The 13,225-nt window shown below is 42.2% G+C and overlaps 1 protein-coding gene across 2 annotated transcripts in view; it reads right to left on the bottom strand.

Moving 5' to 3' along the window:
- The window catches only part of LOC121323134 (zinc finger protein GLI2-like), a 146,326-nt gene that overhangs the window by 50,736 nt on the left and 82,365 nt on the right, over positions 1-13,225 (bottom strand). The window contains exons 1-2 of one of the 2 annotated variants that reach the window (XM_041263942.1): positions 12,591-12,682; positions 7,401-7,506 (exon numbers count right to left, since the gene is read on the bottom strand). In XM_041263942.1, the coding sequence (XP_041119876.1) occupies positions 7,401-7,459 (59 nt within the window). In that variant the 5' untranslated portion in view covers positions 7,460-7,506; positions 12,591-12,682. Of the gene's footprint in view, positions 1-7,400; positions 7,507-12,590; positions 12,683-13,225 lie in introns of those variants that run through there. The other variant, XM_041263941.1, reaches the window with a different exon arrangement.

The raw sequence follows: 13,225 nt of genomic DNA on the forward strand, positions 1-13,225 counted from the left end.
AAGCCTGCGTGTTTAACGTGTCCTTCAGGTTTATTTTAGGAGTGCTGTGATAACGAGCGAAGCCTGCGTGTTTAACGTGTCCTTCAGGTTTATTTTAGGAGTGCTGTGATAACGAGCGAAGCCTGCGTGTTTAACGTGTCCTTCAGGTTTATTTTAGGAGTGCTGTGATAACGAGCGAAGCCTGCGTGTTTAACGTGTCCTTCAGGTTTATTTTAGGAGTGCTGTGATAACGAGCGAAGCCTGCGTGTTTAACGTGTCCTTCAGGTTTATTTTAGGAGTGCTGTGATAACGAGCGAAGCCTGCGTGTTTAACGTGTCCTTCAGGTTTATTTTAGGAGTGCTGTGATAACGAGCGAAGCCTGCGTGTTTAACGTGTCCTTCAGGTTTATTTTAGGAGTGCTGTGATAACGAGCGAAGCCTGCGTGTTTAACGTGTCCTTCAGGTTTATTTTAGGAGTGCTGTGATAACGAGCGAAGCCTGCGTGTTTAACGTGTCCTTCAGGTTTATTTTAGGAGTGCTGTGATAACGAGCGAAGCCTGCGTGTTTAACGTGTCCTTCAGGTTTATTTTAGGAGTGCTGTGATAACGAGCGAAGCCTGCGTGTTTAACGTGTCCTTCAGGTTTATTTTAGGAGTGCTGTGATAACGAGCGAAGCCTGCGTGTTTAACGTGTCCTTCAGGTTTATTTTAGGAGTGCTGTGATAACGAGCGAAGCCTGCGTGTTTAACGTGTCCTTCAGGTTTATTTTAGGAGTGCTGTGATAACGAGCGAAGCCTGCGTGTTTAACGTGTCCTTCAGGTTTATTTTAGGAGTGCTGTGATAACGAGCGAAGCCTGCGTGTTTAACGTGTCCTTCAGGTTTATTTTAGGAGTGCTGTGATAACGAGCGAAGCCTGCGTGTTTAACGTGTCCTTCAGGTTTATTTTAGGAGTGCTGTGATAACGAGCGAAGCCTGCGTGTTTAACGTGTCCTTCAGGTTTATTTTAGGAGTGCTGTGATAACGAGCGAAGCCTGCGTGTTTAACGTGTCCTTCAGGTTTATTTTAGGAGTGCTGTGATAACGAGCGAAGCCTGCGTGTTTAACGTGTCCTTCAGGTTTATTTTAGGAGTGCTGTGATAACGAGCGAAGCCTGCGTGTTTAACGTGTCCTTCAGGTTTATTTTAGGAGTGCTGTGATAACGAGCGAAGCCTGCGTGTTTAACGTGTCCTTCAGGTTTATTTTAGGAGTGCTGTGATAACGAGCGAAGCCTGCGTGTTTAACGTGTCCTTCAGGTTTATTTTAGGAGTGCTGTGATAACGAGCGAAGCCTGCGTGTTTAACGTGTCCTTCAGGTTTATTTTAGGAGTGCTGTGATAACGAGCGAAGCCTGCGTGTTTAACGTGTCCTTCAGGTTTATTTTAGGAGTGCTGTGATAACGAGCGAAGCCTGCGTGTTTAACGTGTCCTTCAGGTTTATTTTAGGAGTGCTGTGATAACGAGCGAAGCCTGCGTGTTTAACGTGTCCTTCAGGTTTATTTTAGGAGTGCTGTGATAACGAGCGAAGCCTGCGTGTTTAACGTGTCCTTCAGGTTTATTTTAGGAGTGCTGTGATAACGAGCGAAGCCTGCGTGTTTAACGTGTCCTTCAGGTTTATTTTAGGAGTGCTGTGATAACGAGCGAAGCCTGCGTGTTTAACGTGTCCTTCAGGTTTATTTTAGGAGTGCTGTGATAACGAGCGAAGCCTGCGTGTTTAACGTGTCCTTCAGGTTTATTTTAGGAGTGCTGTGATAACGAGCGAAGCCTGCGTGTTTAACGTGTCCTTCAGGTTTATTTTAGGAGTGCTGTGATAACGAGCGAAGCCTGCGTGTTTAACGTGTCCTTCAGGTTTATTTTAGGAGTGCTGTGATAACGAGCGAAGCCTGCGTGTTTAACGTGTCCTTCAGGTTTATTTTAGGAGTGCTGTGATAACGAGCGAAGCCTGCGTGTTTAACGTGTCCTTCAGGTTTATTTTAGGAGTGCTGTGATAACGAGCGAAGCCTGCGTGTTTAACGTGTCCTTCAGGTTTATTTTAGGAGTGCTGTGATAACGAGCGAAGCCTGCGTGTTTAACGTGTCCTTCAGGTTTATTTTAGGAGTGCTGTGATAACGAGCGAAGCCTGCGTGTTTAACGTGTCCTTCAGGTTTATTTTAGGAGTGCTGTGATAACGAGCGAAGCCTGCGTGTTTAACGTGTCCTTCAGGTTTATTTTAGGAGTGCTGTGATAACGAGCGAAGCCTGCGTGTTTAACGTGTCCTTCAGGTTTATTTTAGGAGTGCTGTGATAACGAGCGAAGCCTGCGTGTTTAACGTGTCCTTCAGGTTTATTTTAGGAGTGCTGTGATAACGAGCGAAGCCTGCGTGTTTAACGTGTCCTTCAGGTTTATTTTAGGAGTGCTGTGATAACGAGCGAAGCCTGCGTGTTTAACGTGTCCTTCAGGTTTATTTTAGGAGTGCTGTGATAACGAGCGAAGCCTGCGTGTTTAACGTGTCCTTCAGGTTTATTTTAGGAGTGCTGTGATAACGAGCGAAGCCTGCGTGTTTAACGTGTCCTTCAGGTTTATTTTAGGAGTGCTGTGATAACGAGCGAAGCCTGCGTGTTTAACGTGTCCTTCAGGTTTATTTTAGGAGTGCTGTGATAACGAGCGAAGCCTGCGTGTTTAACGTGTCCTTCAGGTTTATTTTAGGAGTGCTGTGATAACGAGCGAAGCCTGCGTGTTTAACGTGTCCTTCAGGTTTATTTTAGGAGTGCTGTAACAGCTGCTGGAGGAGCTGTTGGGTGTTTCTGTTGGCTGGGAGGTGTAGCTCTGCTGGGTAATAAGTGGAAGTTTATGAAGACGAGGTTCAATGAGGCTCACAGAACTGTAAACAGATACAATCTCTCCAGACCCTCAGTCATTCCACAAGCTGGTGTTCTCCATTGCGGGCCCTTGCCTTGTTCCCAGGCGATCATGTTCCAGCTCAGCCATCTTTAGTTTACTTATTTCTTATTGTGCAACTTTAAGGCTTTTCAGGCTGCTGATAATGAGCCAAAGTGATTCAGCGCCTATGAGGAAACATACACGTGTCTGTAAGAGAAACAATGGGCACAGTATCTCTCTATAGAAAGATGACTACCGCATTATTGTTTCCTGTAAGGGATGTATATTTCCAGCGTTGGAGACATAACGGAGCCACCCATACCTTCCTCCTCTATTTTGGGAACCACTTGCACTAAATTGATGAAACTTTGAGTTAGATCAATCAATCAATCTTTATTTTATATAGCGCCTTTCATAGTGGACCACCATCACAAAGCGCTTTTAACAAAGATGTTTAGCATACTGTGCCACAGTGACTTCTATTGTTCTGATACCTGTAATGCATTATTTATGCAGTATCATTATCAAGGGACATGTAGGTCAGTTACTCTATATTCATTTAAAAGTTGTTTTTTAAAGTTGTAACTTACTAGAGACACCCATCAGGCATAATATATTTTTCTTTTCTTTTCTAAATACTGCTGCATTTGTCTGAGCAGTCTGCCTCAGTAAGTTTCATATTGCCTATGAAGGGCCAAGCAACGTGTTTTAGAGAACATTACTGGTTAACCAGACCTGAGAGTAAATATTTGCAAAAAAAAGGTGCTACCTCCATCCCAGTGCTGGCTGAAGATTTTTGGAAATACTAAGGATTTTGGTTAAGCAAGCAAAAGCAACAACTATATATTTTTACTAATGTGCAAGAACTTACTGGTTGTGAAATTGTTTGTCAAATACCTCAAAGAGGATTTCAGCTAAAGCACTGTGATCCTGATTTGAAATGGATCGTTTTGAAACTTCAAAAGATAGTAGTTGGAAAGGTAGTTGGTTACTTTGTCTGGTTTTTCAGGCAGAAGAAGCCTCAGTTTAGGAAGTGCTGTTGAAAAGCTCTCTGGGCCAATATCAACCACAGTGACTCTCAAAGATTAACCTGGGGCTCTCTGCAGCACACCCCACTTCACTTTGTTACTCAGCCCAGAACACCAGAGGAGGCATAGAAATGGGTGGAGACAGTTTATTTAAAAATGACAACTCCACTTATTATCAGCATCTGTGAAACATGCTGAAGAAACAGACTGTACCGCATCTGTGAAACATGCTGAAGAAACAGACTGTACAGCATCTCTGAAACATGCTGAAGAAACAGGTACTGTACAGCATCTCTGAAACATGCTGAAGAAACAGGTACTGTACAGCATCTCTGAAACATGCTGAAGAAACAGGTACTGTACAGCATCTCTGAAACATGCTGAAGAAACAGGTACTGTACAGCATCTCTGAAACATGCTGAAGAAACAGGTACTGTACAGCATTTCTGAAACATGCTGAAGAAACAGGTGCTGTACATGGATTGAGCACTAATTGAAACTGCTTAACCCTTTAATATTTGCCCTATGTTAACATATACGATCTGAAATCACGATGGACTGTCACGGGACTCCTAGGTCCCAGTCTGAGGTAGTGGATAATTATATGTTAAAACAATAATAATTGTGTTCTGTTCTCATGTATACTCAATAAAGGGGTTCCTTTTTTAAGTATAAAACTTTGCATTCTTCAGCTCGACTAAAATAATTAAGGACTGAAATGGTTAAGTTTACCAGAAGAGAAATGTTAAAAACACTCTTGAACTGTGTACAGTGGTTTCTTTCCTGTAAACAGAAAGCACAGCTGTGATTACTGTAAACAATCTTCTGAGCTCTGTGTACAGCTCTAGTATCACAGTGATGCTATTAGAAGCAGAGTGTACCACAAGCATACCGTTTCTTCACGGGAATTACACAACGCAATCCTATATTCCTGACATTTTCCTTGACTGCAGTGTTTACTGTGATCCTGAGCTGGCAATTTCGCGAAGCCCTGCTGCTACAGAAGCCACTGTGTTATTAAACAACCAGACATCGAGGAGAACTAATATCAGTCATCAGGAAATCATTCTGAAACAAACAAGCAAAAGAAATGTGCATTTCTGGCACTGATATCTAGCTACTTTTTAAATGAATTTTCTCTTGGCTAAAATGATAAATTAGGTGGGACTTATCTATCTTAAACATGAAACTGAATCAGTGAAGAGTTAAATTGTATTCAGTGAAACAAGACTACAGTTTTATTTTAAGTGAGGACCAAAGCTAGATTTTCCCCATTGTTGTGTAGCATTACTAAACTGCTGACTGGGTTTACTGTACTGGTCCCCCAACAGACTTCTTGTACTGAGATTGTTATCTTCAGTGATGGAGATGTGTTTCTGTTCATTATTACCCAATAAAAAAACAATATATAGAGTGAGTCTCTTTGGAAAAAGCAGTTTAAATGTAAGGTTTTACAGAAATGCAGTTAAAAAAAAATTTCATAGATCCCACTGATCAAGAAGCAGGGTCCCGAAGCACTTTGCAAAAAGTCTTCATGGTTACTCAGTCTAAAAGCAGTTCAGGGGCAGGAGCCACGGTTATGCATTTCCCTTTGGAGATTAGCTTATGCAGGTTTAACATGGTATGAAAGCACATTAAAGCACAGTTAACCTGTGGTAAAGCTTGCAGACTCATGGTCAAATCACTGCACAGTATACATTACATGCTTGATCAGAGAACAGCACAGCATGGTAAACAGAATGGTAAATGCTTGGCAAAGTGTAAAATTATCATGCAGATCTATCGTGGTCTGTTCAGATGCAGGCACTGATTTGATGGATTTTTTTTTTGCTTTTTAGCCTTCATGCCAGCCTTCATGTCAGCCTTCATTCTTAGTCTCAGGGTGGGATTATTCATAATAAGTATTGCGCTCAGATCTCGTGTTAGATCTGGGGTCTGCTGTCATCCCTGCGGTTATAAAATAGCTGTCCTGCGTGCACGCTGCAAGGCTTACAGAACAAGCTGCTTATCTTATGACAGCTATGACAAAATAACCCCAGCTCTCATTATGTTATATGCAAACAATGATAAAGGGGGATGTATGGAGGTGTCATGTTTAGCAATCATGAAGCAAACCTTTGACATGAAGCTCCGAGCAGATAATAAAGTGCCCCGCCTCACAACAAATGACACGGCACTTAATTTGCTGTGCAATGTTGTTGTAATTAGATACATTTGGCACAGGTAGTGGAAAAGACAGCTAGATCAAGGCCTTGATGAATTAGGGGTCCTCTGTCAAGATCAAATCACATTAATCAACAAGCCCAAGCACAGAGACAGAATTTTTTCCTACTTCCAGCCTTTTTGATGAATAGCCTTGCTTTCCCACTGCCCCAAGAAATGTATAAACATTGAATCTGTGAATTTAAATGTTTCAGCACGATTTCCACAATTGTATCGATTTTGCTGAAACATCAGGCTTGGCATCTGCTCCTAAAAGGTTTGTGTTCCCAGTTTAGGGTGGCCAAACTCCAGAACATTGCAGAACCGATCCTGAACGTGATCTAATCACACTGTATAAGGCAGTAGACGAAACATCTCTCTTTGACTTTGTTTCTTGTAGTTCTACCTCAGAACCAATACTGCCTTAGACCTCTCTAACCTGCTCTACCAATACTGCCTTAGACCTCTCTAACCTGCTTTACCAATACTGCCTTAGACCTCTCTAACCTGCTCTACCAATACTGCCTTAGACCTTACTTTTCTATGTTTACTTGCTTAAAAAAAAGGCCAGCTCAGGTTTGTGTCTTTCCTGTCATTACTGCCAGCTGTCCATAATTACAAACTGAGCGATCTGCTCTTTGTGTGTGCTGTAATGATGCCTGCAGTGAACAACTGCTGGATTGAGATTATTATAAAAGCAGGATTGACATTATTGGGTATTTAACAACACACACTTTAAGATTCCTTAAACATTCATGGGACATCTAAATACACTGTAATATCTCAATATTTAGCTATGCAGTAACTGATTCAAGTTCTTTGTGAATAGGTAAATAGGTGAATAGGTACGTAAAACTGAAAAACACAGTCCAATCTCTGTTTGTACAATGTTAAGGTAAAGTGAAATATAGTCATATAGATTGTCTGAAGATGTTTACATTGAGTACAAAACCCCTGAGCTTGTATAGAACAGGCCCAGTCTGCATCGTAACCCTGCATGTTATCATGCAAAATGACTGGGAGACTTCACAGTTTGTTTATTAAAAACAGCAGGACTTAATTTCAAGAGATAATTGACATATATCATATTTTAATTGCTAATGAAGATTTATATATTTTAATTGAATATAATAAAAGCATTTTTATACTTTGTTTATGGGCTCATCAGACAAGAATAATCGGAAGAGCGCCATCACATTTAGCCATGGCACATTTAAAGCAGCTGGTTTCCCTTGAGAAAGTGATTCTCCTAGTGTACAGGAGGATCATTCATTTTCCATGCAATAGAGGTTGAAGACTTACCCGTGCATAGCGTGTATGGAGTGTGGTTCATAATGATATCTCCCCTCATGGTGACGCATGTCAATCGGAATTGGAGCGTGGAATGTTGGGAATATGTGGTGTGGGGCTGTGGAGAGAGAGAGAGAGAGAGAGAGAGAGAGAGAGAGAGAGAGAGAGAGAGAGACTTCAAAAAAACTGGGCTTTCAAAAAAAAAGTTCAAAGGCAAAAGAGCTACAATAAAACAAGGTGAATCTCAGAGCAAGCTGAGCAGCTTCTTGTAAAATACTGGCACTATCACACAAGAGAAGTGGAATGAATAAATAATAACAGTGATCCCAAGAAACTCTACATCTCCAACATAAAAGATCTCCAACTGGGCTTCTGACAAAGACCTGCAGCTAGGCACCCTTTGAACTCAGGGAGACGAGAGAAAGAATCAAGGAAAACTGCAGACTGAACGCAAACGGAGCTGACAGCATTGGGGAAAATCCTTTTCTAGCATCTCTATCGTATACTTAAACCAAAAAACCTCTCTTCAGGGGAACTGCAGGCTTGAACAAGGGATGAGCCATGGGTCTCAAGCTGTGCTCATAATAAAATAATCGAATGCAATAATGGCTTGTAAACAATAGCTAATGGCTAACAGCACAACACCCTGTGATCCAGGCTCACATATGCCTCAGCTGTGAGGGCAGCATTAACAGCAGCCGTGCACGGGCTGGATCTGGTCAATATTGCTGTCACCTTGAAATGAAGTGCCGCTGTATTTATCTGAAGTTACTTTACTGCTAAGTAATTGGGAGGTGTTACTAAGTCAAGCTATTATGCAGGTCCTTGCCAATCAGAGGGCTTCATTTCTATTGGATGCTTCTCTTCTATCAATAACATAAAGTCTTTATTTTTTTTAATGCAGTGCTTGGCTTTACATATGTAGTTAGAAATGATTTCTGGTTAAAACAAGTATTTGTAAATTGTGGAGATTACAGACAACAGCTTTATATGCATGAAAAAGACATTTTGCTCAGTTGGGCTTTGGGTGTACTACTAGTTGTAGTTTTTTTTGCTTCATTTTGTTTCTCATTAATATTATTTATTTCTACAACTTCAAGAGCGTTGTACAGTTTAAATTGAACTATGATTTTTTTAAAAGCACTACTTAAGAAAGACTCGACATGCAGACTTTTGTATTGTATTAAATTCCTTCAGCATCTCCTGCAAAGAGACAAGTCTGACCTCGAAGTAGGAAATTCAGATGTCAAAACAACCAGGAACATTATTTCACAGTCTATGCAGAACTGTTGAGCAAAGAGCCCTCGTTGAGTCAATATACACAGCGGACTGTATATCTGTATACCCTAAACAGAAGAGACATTTAAATGTTCATTTTCAAAATGAACAAAGCAAGCTGGTCCTCTTTCGAATTTTTTTTTTTTTTTTTATGGAGATGGGAAGTACCCAGTATAATGGTTCACTGTTTAAGTCCATCGGCTGGCTGAGAGGGTGCAAGCGAAACAGTTTTATTTGAAGCGCAGCTGAAGTTAATGCACCATTAATAATGGTCAGGGTGAATTATCGGAGGAGATAATAGGAAAGCGGGGTCAGGGAAGGTCTAAGAAAAAGAGCTTCGAGAACTGGGTCATGCCCACGTGACAGGGTTGATCAGCTTGGAACACCATCGGAATTCTCGTAGACTGCAGTCATGCACCACTGCATCGAATATTAACTGAGTGAGAGAACCTGGAACTGCACGCAGAGCCAAGCGTGGCGACCTTCGAAATATTAAAAGCCTCTGGAAAGTTTAGAAGTTCCTCGTCTTGAATTGGCTGTGCAAACTGAGTTTGAATTTATTCTCTCTGATTACTTTTTAATTATGACATCGCTACCCTTACAGTTTAAAAAAAGTGCCAACAAAATACAGCGGCATTTAATTTAAAGGTGTCAGCAAAATTGACCCAATCCAGCCGTGCACACCTGATGTTAACAATGGGGTATTTTTCATCATTTTACCAACAAAATTATGAAAAATACACAAGAATTTGTAGGTTTCATTTTTACCATTTGTACACATCCAACACAGAAGCAGGCTAAACTAGAACCCCTTTCACACTAACACTCCTACCCAGGTCCCGACCCAGGTTCTGGCTACCCGCGTCACAATCAAGGATGTGGGTTGACACACTTTGATCCGGGTTGCGGCGCAACAAAATGCCTGACGGCCATTTATAAGCCCATGGAATAACAAACCTGCGTTTTCTTTTATTTGCATTTGTAAGGATTGAGTTTTTAGTACAATGCACTAATGATGGCTGCATGCTGGTTCACAGGGGTGTGTTCCCTCGCGTCCCCCGCTCTGTGCCCTGCCAGTGTTTGCACTGTGTTCTCCTGCCTTGCTCCCCCCCAGGAGAGCTCAGCTGAAACGCAGGCAGGGCTAGGCTGTGACAGAGCAGGCTTATTCCATCACCAAGACAGCTCTATTGTTCCAACGCCGCGGGAAGAACAAAAGCAGAGCACTCTGGAGAGTTCAAGGGCTGCGTTTACCTTATTTACTAGGGCTAATCCCCTGGGGGTAATGCACAACTGGAATGCCGTGCTCAGGCTCTCACATGTATTAGTTAAGGTACTAACATGTTTTTGTTTTTTTTACAGCTGGAGCAAGATTACAATGTAACAGCAACCCCTCATAAATTTTCACTAATATCAGTGCATGTTAATGTAGAGCGTTTAGCTTTTTAAATACTGTGGTAAAAGGCTCTCAAAAAACACCCTACTTTTCTATGTCAAAACCGTACACTTTTAGTCTAAAGCACTAAACACTAACACACACTAAAGCAATATTATCACCGGCTCCCTCAATAGGAGCTACTTGTTTCTTTTGCAGACAGTGCAGAGCAGACAGGACCAAAACAATACAAGAAAAACAAACCAGTCTAAACCTTAAGACTTATTTTAAAAAAAAAATAATAATCATTAGGTTTGCATGTCTCAACTCAGCTGAAAGCAGCGCAACCTCGCACTCTGAAGTAAGTCTCATCCTGGGAGGAAGCACTCACTAACAATAATAATACCCTGAAACGCTAACCCTCGGCACTGTAATTAAAAAGCTTTTTTTTCTGTCTAGGTTGGAAAATGAAGGAGGGAAATTAAAACAAGACAGGAAATTCCACTGGAATAAGCTGGCTTCTGTCCCAACAACACAGATCACTGCCAACCCCTGCACAAGACAGCACCGCGCCCCCAGCCTCAGGGCTTCCACTCAACATACAATCTGCACAGACTTTCTCTAAACACTCCCTGTGCTCAACAAAGACCCCTGCACAAGACAGCACCCCCAGCATCAGGGCTTCCACTCAACATACAATCTGCACAGACTTTCTCTAAACACTCCTTGTGCTCAACAAAGACCCTTGCACAAGACAGCACCCCCAGCATCAGGGCTTCCACTCAACATACAATCTGCACAGACTTTCTCTAAACACTCCTTGTGCTCAACAAAGACCCTTGCACAAGACAGCACCCCCAGCATCAGGGCTTCCACTCAACATACAATCTGCACAGACTTTCTCTAAACACTCCATGTGCTCAACAAAGACCCCTGCACAAGACAGCACCCCCAGCATCAGGGCTTCCACTCAACATACAATCTGCACAGACTTTCTTTAAACACCTCGTGCTCATCAAAGACCCCTGCACAAGACAGCACCGCACCCCCAGCCTCAGGGCTTCCACTCAACATACAATCTGCACAGACTTTCTCTAAACACTCCTTGTGCTCAACAAAGACCCCTGCACAAGACAGCACCCCCAGCATCAGGGCTTCCACTCAACATACAATCTGCACAGACTTTCTCTAAACACTCCTTGTGCTCAACAAAGACCCCTGCACAAGACAGCACCCCCAGCATCAGGGCTTCCACTCAACATACAATCTGCACAGACTTTCTCTAAACACTCCTTGTGCTCAACAAAGACCCCTGCACAAGACAGCACCCCCAGCATCAGGGCTTCCACTCAACATACAATCTGCACAGACTTTCTCTAAACACTCCATGTGCTCAACAAAGAGCACAGCCACCTTATTACACTGTCCTAGACCAGTCGCTGCCTATTTGAACATGAGAGCCATTCTGCTGTATTACATACTGCATTTAGTCTGCTTGGTTATCTCTTCCACAAGACTTTAGTGAATCACAGCAACAAAAGGGATCTGGTTTCAGATGGTGGATATAAGGGTTTATTAGAAGAAAGGAGGAATTAAGTGAGTGGGGCTTCATTTTTTTGAAGAGCATAAAGATGTGTAAAATGATCCTTTTTATTCTTGATGTGGTGTATTAGGTAAATGTTAAGTGGTGTAAGCCTGAACTCCTGTTTTAGCTAGCACTTCATTAAGTGGAGTAAGCCTGGGCTCCAGTTTTACTAGCACTTCATTAAGTGGAGTAAGCCTGGGCTCCAGTTTTACTAGCACTTCATTAAGTGGAGTAAGCCTGGACTCCAGTTTTACTAGCACTTCATTAAGTGGAGTAAGCCTGGGCTCCAGTTTTACTAGCACTTCATTAAGTGGAGTAAGCCTGGGCTCCAGTTTTACTAGCACTTCATTAAGTGGAGTAAGCCTGGACTCCAGTTTTACTAGCACTTCATTAAGTGGAGTAAGCCTGGGCTCCAGTTTTACTAGCACTTCATTAAGTGGAGTAAGCCTGGGCTCCAGTTTTACTAGCACTTCATTAAGCCTGCTGTATGTATCGCTATTGGAAACAAAACATGACTCACAAGTCCATTGTATAATGCGGAAACCCCAGAACTCTGAACGTTCAGGAAGTGATGAAAAATGTGTCATTTTAAATTTGAATTTATGGACGAGCGTTGCTGGTGTGGTCAAATAAAGGATACATTTTTAACCACCTACAAAAGAGATCCAAACTTTTTGAAAATATTACAGAAACGACAGAAATTGTATAAATGCATTCAGCCATCCCAAATGGTGTTGCAATGATGTGGCTCGCTCAGTAATGACACTGCGTGTTTTTTTCCTTGGCTGGACAGCCGCAACCCAATGTTACAATAAATATTATGTTTCAGTTTCTTTCGCACCTCTGACAAGATAATGTGAGACACAGTGCAGCGTTTCTGTTTTCTTGAAAGAGCAAAGTAGCTCTTGACATGGTGAACACATTCAGTGGCTTTCTCTTAAAGCTTTAGGGACTGGGAGGGCAATACCTGTCTGGCTGTTGGGTCTCTGGGGAGTTTTTTCACCTCTGCCTGAAGAATCCTACAGCAGCTCCTAATGTGCTGCTCAGGCCTGCAGGAGCAGATCAGCTGTGTCATTGGAAGAGGCAGGAGACATTGTTTTAATTATACTGAACAAAAATATAAACTCAACATGCAAAAATTTCAAAGATTTTACTGAGTTACTGTTCATATAAGGAAATCAGTCAATTGAAATAAATTAATTACGCCCTAATCTATGGATTTCACATCACTGGGAATACAGATATGCATCTGTTGGTCACAGATACCTTAAAAAAAAAGGTAGGGGCGTGGATCAGAAAACCAGTCAGTATCTGGTGTGAGCATCATTTGCCTCATGCAGCGTGACACATCTCCTTCGCATAGAGTTGATCAGTCTGTTGATCGTGGCCTGTGGAATGGTGTCCCACTCCTCTTCAATGTCTGTGCGAAGTTGCTGGATATTGGCGGGAACTGGAACATGCTGTCGTACACGTCGATCCAGAGCATCCCAAACATGCTCAACGGGTGACATGTCTGGTGAGTATGCAGGCCATGGAAGAACTGGGACATTTTCAGCTTCCTGGAATTGTATACAGATCCTTGCGACATGGGGCCGTGCATTA

The sequence above is a fragment of the Polyodon spathula genome, chromosome 11 (assembly GCF_017654505.1).
Source record: "Polyodon spathula isolate WHYD16114869_AA chromosome 11, ASM1765450v1, whole genome shotgun sequence".
NCBI lineage: Eukaryota > Metazoa > Chordata > Actinopteri > Acipenseriformes > Polyodontidae > Polyodon > Polyodon spathula.